Here is a 16,968-nt window from a genome sequence, read left to right on the forward strand (position 1 = left end):
GCACATATATATATATATATATATATATATATATATATATATATATATATATATATGTATATGTGTGTGTGTGTGTGTGTGTGTGTGTTACGTTTGCATTATTTTACCGTCTTTTCTTCTCTAAACATTTCAAACAATTTGAAAATATCATTTTTTACTGTGTATAAATGCATACCTTTGGAGAGTATTTTTTGTGAATTTCATTTTCAGGAACAAAGTGCATTGTGGACAACATTTCCTATTGGTGCGGTTCTCGGTTTTCTTGTTACCTCGACTTTTATTTTTCTTCCAAATACACATCGTCGTGATCACTTACGGTAAATCAATTTTGAAAATTTTAATTTTAAATTTATTTTTTTCTGTAATTTTTATCTCTTGCTTCTTCTGTTGAATGTAGCAGTCGTGAAATTGCCATTCCAATGCGACCACTTTGATCAGCCTACCTTTTTCTGGTATTTTCGACTAAAACTGTGGAGTTATCTGTCTTTTTTCCCTCTCCACATAAGACTGTTCTGCCCACAAGACAGCCAATTTTTATTCTTATTTGAAATCCTCTACATATCCTTATAATCTATTATTACCTCCATTATTATTTACAGCAAAAGAAAATGGCCAAAATGCATTATTATCAGTCATGTTTGCCGTTTTCGCTCAACTATTTCGAATTTTATTCATCATTGTTTTTCTGTGTGTATGCATTAATTTGAGAAATGCAAAAAAACAGCTCAGTTAATCGATCTTTGCTTTTCCAAGACACATGTTATATTATTTTGCTTTTGTATGTATATGTATGCTATGAATATTTCATCATGAATCCTTTAATAATCTCTTCATTATTATTATATTATGTTACGTTACGTTACGTTATGTTATGTTATGTTATGTTATGTTATGTTATATTACTCTACATTATTGTATTTTATTTTATTCCAAATTATTATGGCTTATTTACTTTTTTGCAGTTTTGAATTGATATTTGGCATCATACTTAAGTTATTCATATTTTGATTATCATATTCCATGACAAAGCATGGAATATATAAACAAATCATTGCGTATCCTTCATTTTCAACATATTTATTATTAAATGCATTTTACTTTCTAATATGAACGGCAGCGTGTTAAAATATACGCATTCTTTGAGAAACGACAACCTGTCAAATCTTGAAAACTCTGTTCTTTTTTTAAGTCAAATAAATGAATTTTTCAATTTTTGAAATAAAAAAGTTACATTCTTGAGTGTTGAATGAGATGTGAAATTGAAAATTTCAATTTCAATTTGATGAAAACATCTTGCAATATTTTGAAACAATTATGTTGCTTTTTGTTGAATTTATTTTTAAATTAAAAAAAGTAAAACTTGTAAAGTAGAACGAAATGTCAAATTTGATGACATGAGAAATGTATTTTAACATTGAAATGGAGAAACTTTGATGTTGATCATGCTAGTAACCACAACTGAAGCACCAGAGTATGGAATGTATTTTTTGTTAAATGCTCATTTGATCTGTATAAATTTAGCAAATAACAAATTTATACTACATTTTTATAATAATTTGACATTTAAATAATTTTGACAAATTTTCATTGCAGTTTCAAACTAATATTTAAAGTTAAAAAAGTATTCTTTATCATGTGTTACTTAAATTTTATTATTTAAATTTGAAAAACTATAAAAATTTTAATTCTTAAATCACAATTAATATAATCCGTTCGACAAATATGTATACAAAAATGGATTTATTTGAAGAAAAATGCTATTATTATCGTATTGTACCTGTTATTCATAAATAGAACGTTACAGTAGACCAAAAATAACTGTAAAAATACATTATGTTAAAAATAACAAATAGCATTTGTTTATTGAAACATTGAAGTTTTCTGGTGACTCATCTGTTGTTGTGTTATGATTACTTGCATCACGAACTTTTTAAAAATAAATTTTACATAATATATTCATTCATTCAGTGAATTTAAACGCCATTGTTCCAGTTATATAGATATTTATAGAAACAATTAAAAAAAAACTGCATCAATAAAACTCCTTTTAAATTGCATTTCTGACAACCGTCATGTTTTTCTGTAGAAATTTTGCAATCACACTATGGCTTTTTGGTGATCTACGTGCACTTGCTATGCTATAACAAGGAAAACGGTTTTAGATTGCAATCTTGCAAAGTTGTGCTGCAATTACAATTAAAATTTCAACTTTCCAGTACTGATTCTCTTCATTCGCATAAACCTTCACGCAGATGTGATATTACAAATATTTTTTTAATTTCGCACACATTTCAAAATACGATTTTGTCTTAATTTCAACGTAATCAATCAGTCACCATTATTTATAAACAGTCAAAAGTATTCTGTGAAATCAGTTGCATAATTAAAAGCAAACAGGATGGGAAAAATATTTGTCATAAGTTTCCCAACTAAACTACAAGCATACTGATATTAGAAGATATTAATCTGAGTTAATTTATTCATTTAGTATGATGTGCCTGGATTTGCCGATGTTCATTCCAGCTTGAGTTGCGCCCTTGTTGCTTCCATATTGTAAACCTATAACGCATTCACCGGCTCGTATTTGTTCTTCGGTCCATTCGCGCTTTTCGCCTTGTGCTTCTTTTGGACCCAACGATGGCTTGTTAAATTTTTCTGCCTGAAAATTTTAATTTTGAATCATAATACAGTAAACGAACTACAGTATGATCATCATCACTTTTCTGGCCACCGATGATAAGCAGATCAACACGGAATTTGGATCTTGCGCTTCGTACAAATCCACAGTCATGAAACTTTCCGTTTTTGGTATTCCAACGACAGTTTCAGCAAAATTTAAAAAATGATTTATATTTTCCATCTGCTTGAAAGCCATTTTACTGTCGTTTATTTTTTTAATTGCGCCTGGTTGCAATGCGTTCGCCAATCTAAATGTCAAATTTCACACGGTAAGTTTTTTGATGTTATTTTATTCTTTTATCATTGCAATAACTGCCGCGTTGAACAAACCAACTGTCATAAAATTGAAACAAATTGCAATCAATTATTCTTACCCTGGCAGTGGAAAATTTCAAATTTCATCATTGAAGTTGCAATCAAAATAGTAGTAAGTTGTTTGGCTAGTGAAGTCAATGTTGCAGCATGTTTTTGTTTCTCCTCTCGCGATAAATTGTTGTGTGGTAAATGAAACTTGAACAGCTATGTAATTTGAAGTCAGACGCGATTAGACCTTGTCCAAAGTCACGAATACGTGAAAAACGGATATACAAAAATTAATTTTTCATTCTTATGATTAATATTTATAATTATTTTGAAAACATGATGCCAGTTGTCTTTTTTCCAATTATTTTCAGTTTATCAAAAACAGTGTAGCTTGTTAACGGTTTGTTTATCAGTAATTTGTACGTTGAAATGAATTTTCACATACAGCTAGGCACAAATTCAAAAATGGAATAAACGAGAAAAACTCCAGTCAACATTCATTGTTCTTGTTTATTGGGTCGCCGTTTATCTTATAACTGGTTTATTAAAATGCAATAAGATGAGTAGCCCTTGAAAATTTAATAATCAGGCAATCATTGTAAAGTGTTTAACAGTCTTTTGTAATAGATTTTTCATGCCAAAAGTTAGAAACTTTTTCCCTGAAGAGCATTATTGAACATTACCTTTTCGTTCAAATTATTCAATAGTAACTAATAATACTTCAAGTAATTATTTATTGATTGGCATTATAAATTCAACTTTCAATTGCATCAGCAGTTCACTATCAATATTAAATAATAACTCATAAGTTTCAATAATGGGATATGCAAAATATATTCAAAAAAATATTTGAATGACTTTGCTATAACTAAACTTTGCATAAGCTTTTTTTAAATTTTATCATAAATCACGTATTAGCGTGTAATTATAATATATTCAAATTCAACATTATTTTTATGCAATTCAGATTTGCATTATCAGCAGTGTGTGAAATGAAATTGCAACAATAAAGTATAATTTTGATAAGGTTTGAAAGATAATGATACTGTAAATTTGGAAATTAAAATTGAAGTATGTGATGTCTTGTTTTCATTTATCATTTTATGGAATAAAAGCAGACAATGACATTTATTTGATCAAGACAAATTCATCAGCGTTGTTGCTGCCACCCTGAAAAGTCGAGCAATATCGAACTGAACGAGAAAAACCTGTATACATAACTGATAAAGTAATTCAAAAGGCTATTGTAGATGCATGACTGGATTCCCAGATACTTCTTCAGTATCATCTTAATGATTATAAACTAACCTTGGCTTCTCGTTTCAAATATCTATGATAAGCGAATTTTAATTCACTGCATATTTTTTCATGATAAAAAATGTGAATACTTTTGTCCTGAATCATCAAAATTAAACAAGCCATGCTTGCTGCACGACTGTCACTGTTTGTTTGCCACAGACAAATTGGAGCATTGTCATTTAATGTGAAGCAGTTGTAATTCATATATATGATCATTAACGAAATATTCCAGTTGTCGAATGTTCAAGCTTCCACATTGAACGTAAAAGGAGACTTGAAACTATGTTCTACAGCAGATTGTCGATTTGAATTCAAAACTCGAAAATGGGTGTGCATTGCAACGCCTGATTGCACAGCTTTTCAATTGTAAAAATAAATGCAAAACATCCTTTTCTCATTTCGGTCATTAATTTATTTAACAAAAACGTTTATCATCTTCTCTTTGTTAGTTTATTATTCAAGTTAGTTTTATCAAATAATTGAAATTCTGCTTCGTATTTGCAATTTTTTATCCAATAATAACTAAATGCATACACACCATACATCTATTTCATCATAACTGTGTAATTTAGAAATTTAGAAAACTTGTAATAAAATGCGAAATACTATTCATAAAATAATAAATTATTAAACAATTCTAAAGTGTGTTTAGATAATTGCTAATCCTGCTTTATAATAATTGCTATTTGACGGACTTTTAAATACTGAAATGATCAGGAATATCCATTAGTAATTAATTGCAAGGTTATGAAAAAAACAAAAAAGATTTTAAAAAGTTGGAACAGTGAATTTTATCGTACTTATAAATACGTTTGTCTGAAAGTTATTTTATAAAAGAACACTAATAATACCTGCAAAGGACGGTTCCATCTTTTAAGACATTTATGAAATTTTCCATTGAACCATCAGTGTTTAAATCTTGCTGATTGCTAACGTCAGAAATCCACTTCAATATTTGTTCTGCTAGTTGGCAGTTGTATTTACTTTGAATCTAAATTAAAGTATGCTGATTTTTCCAACGGGCATAAATGGCATTTATCAAATTGTTGACCAGAGCAATTCATTTGTACTGTTCAATATCAATTGGATTAAGAAAGATAATATACTGCGCATTGAAATTCGTAAGATAATTCATAGAATGGTTATCTTATCATTAATAAAAGCGTGAATGTTATGAAATTGAGCATGATAATGATAATGATTAAATATTATTTACTTTAATAACTTGTTTTAGAAAATAGAATTTTTTATTAACTTTATATTTACTAGCCAAAAATAATATTAACAATAAATATTTTGCATGCTTATTTATTTGCAATTAAGTAGATTGTGGTTCGTAAAATTTTATTTACAATTATTTGGAAGTGAAATTTTTGAAATGTTAAAATTTAGAAATTTCTGTGCAAATGGAATTTATTTTCTAAAAAATTAGACGAATTTTATTGTTACTTCAAAATGTGGAAAATATCACCTTTGCGTGAGCTTCAGCTGCAATACCAGATTTATCAGCACGTGACATTGTCAAGCGAAACTGTGATGCGACGAACGTCAAGCTGTTGTATATGCCTGGTAAAAGTGCGTAAAAGCAGTAAAAAGCGTAGCCTGATAAATAAATCAGCCAATGAAAACGCTTGCCTTTGACAATAATGCTTATGACTAACGACTAACCCACACACCAGCATTTTATTGGTCAGCAAATATGTGACATTGGTCATTGTGTTGTAAAAATTTGTGTAATTTTATTGGCAAATAGCAGAGTAGATTGGAAAACATTTCTGCATGTCTCTTTTGCATTAGTATCGGACAAAAGCGGTGCAGCATCATTTCATTTAGAATCGCTCGGCATGGTCTGATTTTTTTTTCATTGTTCTTTTCAAATTTTGTAACTAAGCAAAGAAAATTTCTTCAAGCACGTTTGGAATAGATTCAACATGTTTGAGTACAGTGTGACACATTGAACTAATGCAGGAACAGCGTGCATTCCAGAGATACTTTGAATTCTTTAATAAAGGTTTGGAATAAATACACTATTGCGATTATTAATGTTATTATTAGTGCATAATTTATAACTATATTGGTCTGTTAACCAAGTATCACGCAGTGTTTGAATTATTATTTGTATGAAATCTTTTGTTGCAATTTTTCATTGAGGACTGGGAAATAGTCATATCAGAAAGTAATGCATCAGTTCAATAGATAGGTCACAGTCATTATTAATTAAATATTTCATTTAATTTTGCGCAAACGTGATTTCAAATGTCAAATAGCGCTCACTTTCTCCATAGCCTATAGTATTTGAAATAGTTTTAATTTTTCAATAAAATATCTGGATTATCAGGACAATACAATATTCTTTATAATTTTAAAGTGATTTTCTTTAATTTTGATAAATAACTTTGTAATTTTCTCGTAGCAGCCAACTGATCATAAATTGCAATATTCTTATTCCAGCATTTTCCAATAGCTACTGATCACGTCAGAGGCGCTGAAGCGTTTTACCACTGATAATATGTTTAATGTTCTCTTTGGCAATTAATTTTACATAAATACGATAATTACAGTAACTTCTGACATTATTTTACTATATTGTTTGCATTATTTATTCGCTGTGTTTATGCATACTTATTTACCAATGCACGGCAGTGTTGCTGGAAAATATCTGAAAATAGATAAATCATCCCTTACTTAAAAATTAAATTGAAGATATAGATTTAATACATTTTTAATAAAAATTGATACATTTTATGTTTTTATTGCTGAAGATGAAATGGTTTTGTGCTGAGATTCAAAAATCAAAGTTTACTCTCGTTTAGCTTTATGCGGGATGCATATTTTTCTTTTAGAATACATTTAATGTAATGATAGAAATACAGCTCTAGTCAACTGGCAGTTTTTGCTAAGACTACTGTTTCTAAGCAAAAACAATCGAAGAAGCGGAAGCTAAAGCTTGTGAGTTTGTGATTATCGATCGAACTGAACTTTCAGTAGAAATTAGCTGAAAAGCAAACTACATCGCAAACTGACAATCTAGACAACTGCAGATCGATTATATGTATATACATATATATTATATGTGTATATATATATGCGTGTGTGTGTGTGTGTGTGTATAATATGTATAATAAATCGATCTTGAAGTACGTGAGCATTGTAATGTGCGTTAAATATGGCTTAAAGCTGTCGAAGCGCGATCGATATGAATGGCAGAAACTGTTATTCCGTAATGCGTGGATATTATAGAATGACTTGATAGCGGTAAAATTAAATTTAAATAATAACGTACTTTATTAATTTTTTTTCGAGTATAAATAGTTTCAAAACTTGAAAAAGAATGTTATCAAACTTTTGGATTACTGTAACAACCTACATTCCATATACTGTAATTGTTGTTAGTGAGCAACGCGATTTGTGAGCTCGGCTGCCCAACGCAGTGTTCATTTGTTACGCGTTTCCAGAGGCTCGTGTTTCTAATTTCGTAAAAGTACACTAACAGTATTATGTTTATGAATTGTCTGCATGTGTTTTACCTTTGAAGTACATTGAAAATAAGCATACAATATTATTTTGGCAGTTTAAAGTTGACGAGTTGTTTTAAACTATTTTTGAACTATGTTTGTTTTAAATCGGCTAATTTTAAAGTGGATACGTTGCGTTTTTGTTTTAGATGGATAAAGTTTTACACGCACCGATGCCGTTCACAGCCAGTGGACAAACTCTGAATGACCGTTTGACGGCCGCATTCCATTCACTAGCCGGCTCTCAATTGGGAAAGACGGTATGCAAAGCGACCACAGAAGAGGTTATGGGTCCAAAGAAGAAGCACTTGGACTGTAAGCATGTTTTTATTTCTGTATAATTATTCCATTGTTGGCCAAGCAGTTTTTGCTTTTCCTGGGTGTTTATCTAATTTCTCATTGATCCGATGTGACACTTCTGTTTGTCAACAAAGGTGGTCGCCGCTTTGTAGAATTTTCAAGAGATAAGTTTCAATGTTTGCCTACAATGATGAATAATGACGATATGGGTAATATTTGAACATGAAATACATGTACGGTTGTGGGAAGGATTTTGAGGCGAAAAATGTAAGCTTGTCATACTGTCGTTCGTTGGGCGTTGAGTTCGTTCAGCTTTTTGAAGTGGTTGGTATTTGTTTCTCAATTTCTCAAGGCGTTCTAGTTCAAGGAAGGCTTCTTTGTTTCTGAGTTGAAACAAGTTTTTTTTCCACTTTTATAATTTTGCATTAATTTTGAAATTTGTCGTGCTGTTGGCGGCTGTGAAAAGAGATTTTATTTCCATTCCGACATAGGGTGGAGTTTTGCCGGTGATCCGCTTCGGTTGGTGCATTCCGTCGAGAACGTCAATCGATCGATCGATTTGGCCGCCGCTAATTGAAAACTCCAATTATTAGCGAGGCGAATTTCTGGGCGCTTGATCGACGCGACTTTGTGCATTTGCACAAAATGTCGTTACTCGACGACGAACAGCACGTCGATTATCGATGGAAAAATTAAACCAGCCGGTCCGGCAAAATTGATTCTCAGACTGCGGATTCATTTCTAAGAGGTTGTCTAAATTACAGTAGTCGATGCATTCGAACGATGACACTTTTCAATGCGTTGTTCTTTTTTTTATTTTTTGAAATAACTTTGTGTAATTCTGAAAAGTTTCATCGGCACATTCTTATGTATGTAAACTTTGATCAGCATTCTTGTCTTGTAAAGTGTATGTACACTGGTGAATAATGTTCGAAGAGGTTGTTGATTGGCAAAAAATTGACAAAGTTTGTCAGATGTGAAAACGAAAAGAAAGCAATTTCACTTTACACCGAACGATATACGTTTTTTATGCAAACAAATGACAGACAGTATGTTTCACTTCGCAGTATTTGCTGTTTTCTTATCTACTGTTGAATAGGAAGGAGAATTGAATGACGAAGAATGGAAGAGGTTTTTTCTTTATTTATTCAACCATTTCAGAGCAGTTTAGTTGAAATATTGACAAATGGCAACTGATTTCAATGTACATTACATATATATGTATATATATATATATGTGGGTGTGTGAGAGAGCAAGATTATAAAGCAAATTGAAAATGTCACTATTCACTGAAAAGCACTGAAAATATGTTTGCTGTCGTTTGTCACATTTGCTTGTTTGTCATTCTCAGGAAAATGGACTTCTCTTCTTGTTGAATTTTCTTTTTCAGTTTTGCGGCAAGGAGTCAGTAATTTGGATTAGTTAAATGGAATTTATTAAATATTGCAATGTAAATTCTATTGCAGTCGTTGTTTTGACTTTTTGAATAAATTTGGTAAATTTGTGGGTTGTTTATTGTGCTCTTGAGCTTGGCTTCATCATGCTTACCATGTTGTTATCAGGTGTTGCATTTGATTTTTGTAAGAGTTGTGTGTTCATATGCAATGTTACAGTTGCTTTTCTGAAATATTGATTCAATAATAAATTAGATGATTGTTGTCGAGGTTCGAAATGACAGTACTTTTTGTTTCAAGTAACTAATTTTGTACGGAAAAAAAATTTCGTTTGAAACATTCAGAAGCGTATATGAGACGCAATGTTGAATATGATTTTTCAATGAGATGCATTTCACGTATTACAAATAAGCAGTTTTTCAGAATAAAATATACAATACTGTAAAGGAAAGCCATTTTTTAAAATGTATTATTTTCTAGACTTACTTCACTGTTCCCATGAACCGAACGTTAGCATTCCGCACCTGGCGAATTTACTTTTGGAACGTACGCAGAATACAAATTGGTGTGTGGTGTTTAAAGCGTTGATTACGATTCACAATTTGATGTGCTATGGAAATGAGGTGAGTATTTGATTTTTTCTTTCATGTGAAACTTTTCATATATTACAAGATAGTGAAAAGTGATGACAAGTGGCTTGACTAGTTGATCACCGTTGCATGGTTTATTTTCAGCGTTTTCTGCAATACTTGGCTTCGTTGAATGCTGCGTTCAATTTGGCAAATTTTTTGGACAAAACCACCGTCCAAGGTTATGACATGTCAACGCATATTCGTCGTTATGCGAAATACATCGGCGAAAAAGTGAACACTTACAGATTGATGGCTTTCGACTTTTGCAAAGTGAAACGAGGGTAATTCAAGTTTATACTTATTTATTTGTTTGTTTTAATCGGTTGCTTTCTTAAACAATTAATGCAAATGTTTTTCTTTGCACACTGATTGAAAAATTTTGCTCAGTGACTTTGTAAGTAAGTGTAAGAATGGACGTGATTTTTATGTTTATGTTTGATTGGTGGTAAATCAATTGATTGCCGTGTTATAGTTTCACACTTAGCTGGCAAGTAGAATTGATGTCGCTTGGACGGCTTTTATATATACATTGTGCAAAGAGGCGACGTAGCGTAGTCATTCATTATAAATTGATCATTCTCAAATTGTTGTTAGTCTCTCTTTTTAAAGAAGGAAACTCCTACTTATTTGGATTAGGTGAATATGTGTCTTAAAATCAGTTTAATTATTTATTTACTTCAACTTTACTTTTATCTTGTTGTTTTTTGGTTGTTGACAGTCTGGGAAAATGATTTATGAAATGGCAAGATTGATGCATCTTGGGACAGCTGGAAATTAACCTTGACATTTCTTTACTGTAGCTTATTGACAAAGATTTTACAAAAGTGAAGTTTTTATAAAAAATCTATTCAAATATTTACAAGTTAATTGACTTGTGTGGATAGGAATTATTCTTTGTTTTTTTTTCTTAATATTTCATTTTAATTAATTATGAAATTGGTGTTTTTGTGATACTTTGCATTTCTCTCATTGCAATATTCAATTAAATGTGTACCACAAAAAGAAGGGAAACAATCCGTTTATCATTTTAATTTTTCAGTGCTCAGAAGTAATTTTCATACCAATTGTGCACGTGGTTGTTAATTTCAATATATTAAATATGTGACGAGTGTTTTAAAATATTTTATTTACGCGTTTGTTTAGCCGTGATGACGGTTTATTACGTACGATGCCGGTTGATAAGTTGGTGAAAACGTTGCCCGTTTTGCAAGGGCAAATCGACACGCTTCTTGAGTTTCAGGTGATATGCTGATGAAAAATTATTATTTTTGAATTTTTTTTCTTTCATTTTTCATATTTCTCTCTTTCAGGTCTCTCCGAATGATTTGACAAATGGCGTGATCAATAGCTGTTTTATATTGATGTTCCGCGATTTGATTCGTCTGTTCGCTTGTTACAACGATGGCATTATAAACTTGTTGGGTAAAATGATAGTCGACAGTGAAAAATGTTGTGAATTGAATATTTATTTATTTCATGTAGAAAAGTACTTCGAAATGCCGAAAAAGCAATGCAAAGAAGCTTTAGAATTGTACAAGAAGTTTCTCACTCGTATGGATCGAGTGGCTGAATTTTTGAAAGTGGCAGAGGTGTGATTATTAATATTCAGAAGAAGAAAAGATTACAACTTTTTGTAATATTTAGAACGTTGGCATAGACAGAGGAGAGATTCCAGATTTAGCTCGCGCTCCGAGCAGTCTGTTGGACGCTCTCGAAGTACACTTGGCGTCGTTAGAAGCGCAGAAAGGTGGTAGCCGAGTTACTTCACCTTCTACAACATGGTAACATACCCGGATGCTTTTTATTATTTCCTGCTCTTAATTTTCATTAAACTATAACTTTTTTGTCAAATTTCAGTGTCAATCTTGCCAGTCAGTTGCCAGCGCAAAATCAGCGAGATCCGTTTAGCATCACCACCAACACCACTACGACTGATTCTGGTGTTTATCCGGATTTGGATGCAATGAATTCCTTGCGTGTAGGAGCGGTACTTTTTTTATTTGGCATTTTATATTAATTTCTGCTTTTCCTATTGTAAACGTTTCAGCGGGAAAAGACGACCCTATCTGAGGTGCCGTTTAGCGTCATGCATGCAGCCGCTGCATCCACGTCATCATTTAACCCGTTTGCTGATCCTGAGCCGACAGATCGTCATCAGGTGAAATATAATTGATTTATTATTATTATTATTATTATTATTGCTCACTTGTTTAGCTTTTGATGATTGAATTATGTTTTATTTAGGAAGAGTTGCTGATGTGGAACACAAATCCATTTGCCGATAATTACCCTCCAGTTAGCGCTACACCGCCTTTGCAGCCACAGCCAGCGGCGACGCAATTTATCCCCAACGTGGGATGGAATGTACCACAAGTACAACAGCAACAACAAGTTGGTGGTACGCAGTAGCTGAATTGCTCAACATTAGTAAAAGTAAAAAATTTTTTTAATATTTCATTTTTACTTTTCAGGAGCACCATTTGCGACCAATGGTCACGCACCGATGAATACGATGAATTTTGCAAGTGAAGAGTCGTTTGGTCGGGCTTTTGCTAGTGGTGGTGTTGTAGGTGGTGGAAGTAGTGGTGGCGTGAGTCAGTCGACCACAGCAGGTAAAGCTAACAGTATTTTTATCAAATATTTATTTACATTTTTTGTGTTTTTCCATATTTATTGAAAATATTGTTGTATATATATTTGTAATGATGAATATGTTGTCGATTTCGCTTTGACAAGCACAACGCGTCCTGTGTACTTGCTGCACGTCTGTTTATTATTCTGTTGGAGACGCATTTTTATTGTTTTGTATATTTTATGTAAAATTGTTTGTTGTTGTCAGTGTTTTTGTTTTTTCTTGTTGCCATCCATTGCAGTATCGGCCGAAGAATTTGTTTCATCACTAGGTAAGTCAGTAAACTTTGTTTTCAACTAACTGTTCCGCTTCAGGTATATATATATATATATATATATATATATATATATAATAGTCGTCACTGTTCGTCATGGAGTTTGCATGTGTTTTTTTAAACTAACTAGTTTGTTTGTCGCTGTGGTGCTTTTCTGTTTTTATTTGCCTTTCTTGGTGCAGATTATTTCTATGAATGCAAGGTGGATATTTAAAAGCTTATCTATTTAGTTATTTATTATTTGTTGGTTGAACGTTTTAAAGTTACTTTTTAGCTACCAATCCATTTCTGAGTGATACCTTTGCATCATCGAATGCTGCTTGTACTCAACCGCCTCCTCCGATGCCACCGCTTCCTGTTGTTGCAGATCCTGAACCAACATGGACTCCAGAATTTTCCAACGAAGGTTATAATTGGTTTTCTATTTCATTTTTTATTTATTGGTTGTTTTCTTATATGTTTATGGTTATGTACTTTGGGTTTTTTTATTTTTTTCAGGGGTTGATCAAAAGTCGCAGCATCCATCGGTGCCGATACATTCAACAGAATCAGCCGCAGAAATTATTGCCCAGCTGAAGCAGAATGCTCAAGGTTAAAATCAACAATGAAATGAATAGTTTCTTTTTTTTATTTTGCTTTTGTTTAACTGTTTTTAGCTTTGAGCAGTGCAACTCGATTTAAAGCCCCTCAGGCATCCCCAGCTGGGATAGCACAACAACAGCAGCCACAACTACCACAGCAGCAGCAGCAGCAGCAGCAACAACAACAACAACAGCAACACCATCAAGAACAGCAACAACAACAACGATACCAACAACAGCAACATTATTCTGCATTGCAAAGTGGAAGCGTGGAAGCAGCACGAGTTGGAGCACCTGTACATGCCAGCTTACCGGCACCCATTTCAGGTTATTGAAATCTGACTGTCTAAAATTTTTTATAGTTTCAATGAAAAAACGCTGTTAAATTTTTTAGCACTCAATTTGCCAAAAAAGCCATCCTTAGATGATGGCTCTGACGGTGAGCCGGATTCTGAATCTTCGAAAATTGCCACTGCGACCGAAGTGACAACGTCCACAACGCACGGAGGCGTCTACTTGGATACGCCTTTTTGTAAACATTTTGCGTTTGCTGTTTGTTGCTTTTGCTTTGAATTCATTTTCTTTTTTTTAAGCTAACATGGATGCAAGTTACAGCTGTACTAATTCGCCGTTGATTCAAAGAGCTTATCATGCAGTTGTCAGTCAAGCTTCACCGGTTCCTCCATATGGTCATGCCACCGGTGATTGGGGTGGTCAGCAGAGAATACCTACTGCATATAGCGCAGCAGTAGGTGCTCAGCAGCCCGCCGCTGCAGTGACATTCGATGCGAACATTGGTGAGGGCCACGGCCCTGTTGAAATGTTGTATAATTATTGGAACTGTTGTGTGATAGAAACAGTGATGTGTTGTGCTTGTCATAGTCGATGTTATTTGTTATCATTGAAATTTCGTTTGCTTTCGAATTTTTAAATTTATTATTAATATTTGCACGACGATGTTTAATTTATGTTTGAAAACGCTCAGGATTTGGTTCCGCTAGTGGAAGTGATTTGATGAATTTCGGTTCTTCGAAGCAGCCTCCAACAGCAGGAACAGCAGCGAACAGGCTAGGTGGTACGGATTTGGATTCGACCATTGCGAATTTGGCCAAAAACTTGAGTTTGGATCGAAACAGTCAGGACACGTAAGTCGACTATTGATATTATTTTTTTATTTGTTTTTTCTTGAATGTTATTTTGCGGAGAATATGTATTTCAGAAAGGCAAATGGTGCTCGTACCGGGATGATGATGCAGTCGGCAATGTATGGTCAACCGACGCCGACGATGCCACCGCATCCATACATGCAACCATATCCGTACATGCAGTTCACGGCAGAAAAAACACCAATAATGATGCAAGGATCGATGATGAATAACGTAAGTGATCTATCTCCCCTTCGATAGAATGGAAAACATTTTTCCACTTTAAAATATGTTGGCTAATTTTAGTATACGATCAGTAAATGAACGACAGTATGCACATTTATTATTATTATTATTATTATTATTGATAATCATTTGCTTATGCATATACTTTCAATGGTCGACTGTTTGTTAATAATTTTGTTGAATTTTATTTAGATGCCCATGCAGATGTACCCAGTGGCACCGGCAATGTACCAACCGTACTCCAATATGAGACCTGTTGGTGGAACTGGAATACCCGCAGCGCAACATATTCCACCAACTCTAAGTGGGAACGCAGAATGGGCATCTGCTAATCGACAACATCCACCCGGTTTAGGTGATACATCATCTGCTCAGCAAGATCCTTTCGGTGCGATGTGATGTTGAATTTTACTTGAGAAGGAAGTATTCATATTAACTGGACTTCTTCTTTGATTTTCATTAACAATTTATCATTAAAAAAATTTTTTTTTGCAACTGTAACTGTAACTTTCAGTAATAATAATTGGCGATGCCATTGTAGTAGTTCTTTTTCCTGGTGTGGAGCGGTTTTTGATCTAGCAAATGACGAGTCTGAATTTTCGGCTATTCAGTATATAAAACCGTTATGAAATTTTGCATCAATATTTCAGTGTATTTTCGTTTTATTTTTTTGTTATTTTTGGCGTCGTCGTTTTTGTGTTGGTTTTTCAATTACTAAATACAATTTTATAAATCATGTTTTTGTACCTTCTCTTTCCCAGTGCTTTTTCTCGCAAGATCATTGTTCGTTGTTTTCGATGACGTTTTCTGATCGAAAAGCATCGATTCTCTTTTTTGGAATATGATTTCACAGCAGATTTTTATTGGTCTGCTTGTGATTTTGTTGTGTAATCTCTTTTTGAACTACCGCTTTCCAGTTGTGCATATGAATGAACTGCGTGCACAGTATCACTGACAAAAGAGGTGGGATATTTCTTTTCCTCATCCTCTACTTTGATTTTTTTGAAGCTTCTTATCAACAACCCTTTTCTGAGCAGTGTTGTCGATAGCATATGCATGCAACATGTTGTTGGCGTATAAACTTATGCTACTTTTTCTTATTACTTTAAATTTTTATCTGAAACTTTTGAACTAGATGTTTTGACAAGGAAAAGAGCAGGATGATGTTTTGTGATTTTATGTGTGTATTGTGGAATTTTGTTTTTCCCGTGATGACAATGATTGTTTCGACAGACATGATTGCTTTATTATTATTACAGGTGATTCACGAAAACCACGTTAAATGACAATGATCGAAGAGTAAATTAAATTTATATTTTTTATATCGCAAAACTTATTGTGTGCATGTTGTTTCCAGTCAGTTGCTAACGTAAAACGCATTTCTCATTTCACATGAACAAAGTTATTTTTCTGATGAACGAACAGTCGTTAAAAACAGTTAAATTGCACTGGACGTTGAATTTTCTAACTATAACTTCGAGGGATTTAATTTTGCTAAAAACAATTTTCACTGTGAACTGTTTGCCAGCTTTGGGCATGATAAGCCAAGTGATTGTCGCGTAAAAGTCTTCAAAATTCAATTTATCTTTCGTTCATTTCGATAATGCCATTGTAGTAATAATGATAGCGCATTAAAAATGAATAACAATTGACGAATCAGCAAAACAAAAAGAAGGAAACAGCTTTTATAATGAATACTATTATAAAGGGAAGAAATATTTACGAACAAAATGCATATTTAATAATATTATGTGCAAAAATGTTGAATATGAAACAAAAAATAGAAGAAAGAAAATGAACACTGCTAAATTATTGCATAATTAGTATTATTATCAGTATTATTACGCTGTTTACTAAGATATAAATTTCAACTGGAACCAATACAGTAAGACAGTTCACGGTTTAGTAATTCAAATCGGTTGTACAAGTATAATGGCTAAAATTGTTAAAATTGACATTTTTAATGG

General features: G+C 32.7%; 4 protein-coding genes across 4 annotated transcripts; 3 read left to right on the forward strand and 1 right to left on the reverse strand.

Annotated features, from left to right (window-relative positions):
- Nucleotides 1-210: 210 nt before the first annotated feature.
- Nucleotides 211-702, forward strand: Tsp_11679 (putative tetratricopeptide repeat-containing domain protein; the record flags this gene model as incomplete). Its single annotated transcript, XM_003371424.1, has 2 exons — nt 211-317; nt 600-702. Coding segments are annotated over 2 exons (210 nt in total), but the record flags the coding sequence as incomplete, so codon positions are not given.
- A 1,620-nt stretch (nt 703-2,322) lies between these two features.
- On the reverse strand, nt 2,323-5,841 carry Tsp_11680 (myophilin). Its single transcript, XM_003371425.1, has 4 exons — nt 5,753-5,841; nt 5,133-5,272; nt 2,720-2,927; nt 2,323-2,659 (listed from the first exon to the last, which is right to left on the reverse strand). Exons 1-4 carry the CDS (start codon nt 5,798-5,800, stop codon nt 2,477-2,479), a joined length of 579 nt encoding a protein of 192 aa, XP_003371473.1. The 5' UTR covers nt 5,801-5,841; the 3' UTR covers nt 2,323-2,476.
- A 1,554-nt stretch (nt 5,842-7,395) lies between these two features.
- On the forward strand, nt 7,396-8,137 carry Tsp_11681 (hypothetical protein). The gene is made up of 3 exons (XM_003371426.1): nt 7,396-7,501; nt 7,675-7,742; nt 7,946-8,137. Exons 1-3 carry the CDS (start codon nt 7,396-7,398, stop codon nt 8,135-8,137), a joined length of 366 nt encoding a protein of 121 aa, XP_003371474.1.
- Nucleotides 8,138-9,843: 1,706 nt separating this feature from the next.
- On the forward strand, nt 9,844-15,400 carry Tsp_11682 (putative ANTH domain protein). The gene is made up of 21 exons (XM_003371427.1): nt 9,844-9,889; nt 9,972-10,114; nt 10,226-10,404; nt 11,267-11,363; nt 11,434-11,545; nt 11,606-11,712; nt 11,768-11,853; nt 11,981-12,110; nt 12,171-12,281; nt 12,368-12,521; nt 12,595-12,747; nt 12,997-13,026; nt 13,304-13,435; nt 13,528-13,620; nt 13,686-13,937; nt 14,005-14,162; nt 14,204-14,240; nt 14,267-14,491; nt 14,596-14,755; nt 14,830-14,989; nt 15,194-15,400. Exons 1-21 carry the CDS (start codon nt 9,844-9,846, stop codon nt 15,398-15,400), a joined length of 2,772 nt encoding a protein of 923 aa, XP_003371475.1.
- The last annotated feature ends 1,568 nt before the right edge of the window (nt 15,401-16,968 follow it).

Source organism: Trichinella spiralis (genome assembly GCF_000181795.1).
Source record: "Trichinella spiralis strain ISS 195 chromosome Unknown Scfld9, whole genome shotgun sequence".
In the NCBI taxonomy this organism is placed as follows: Eukaryota; Metazoa; Nematoda; class Enoplea; order Trichinellida; family Trichinellidae; genus Trichinella; species Trichinella spiralis.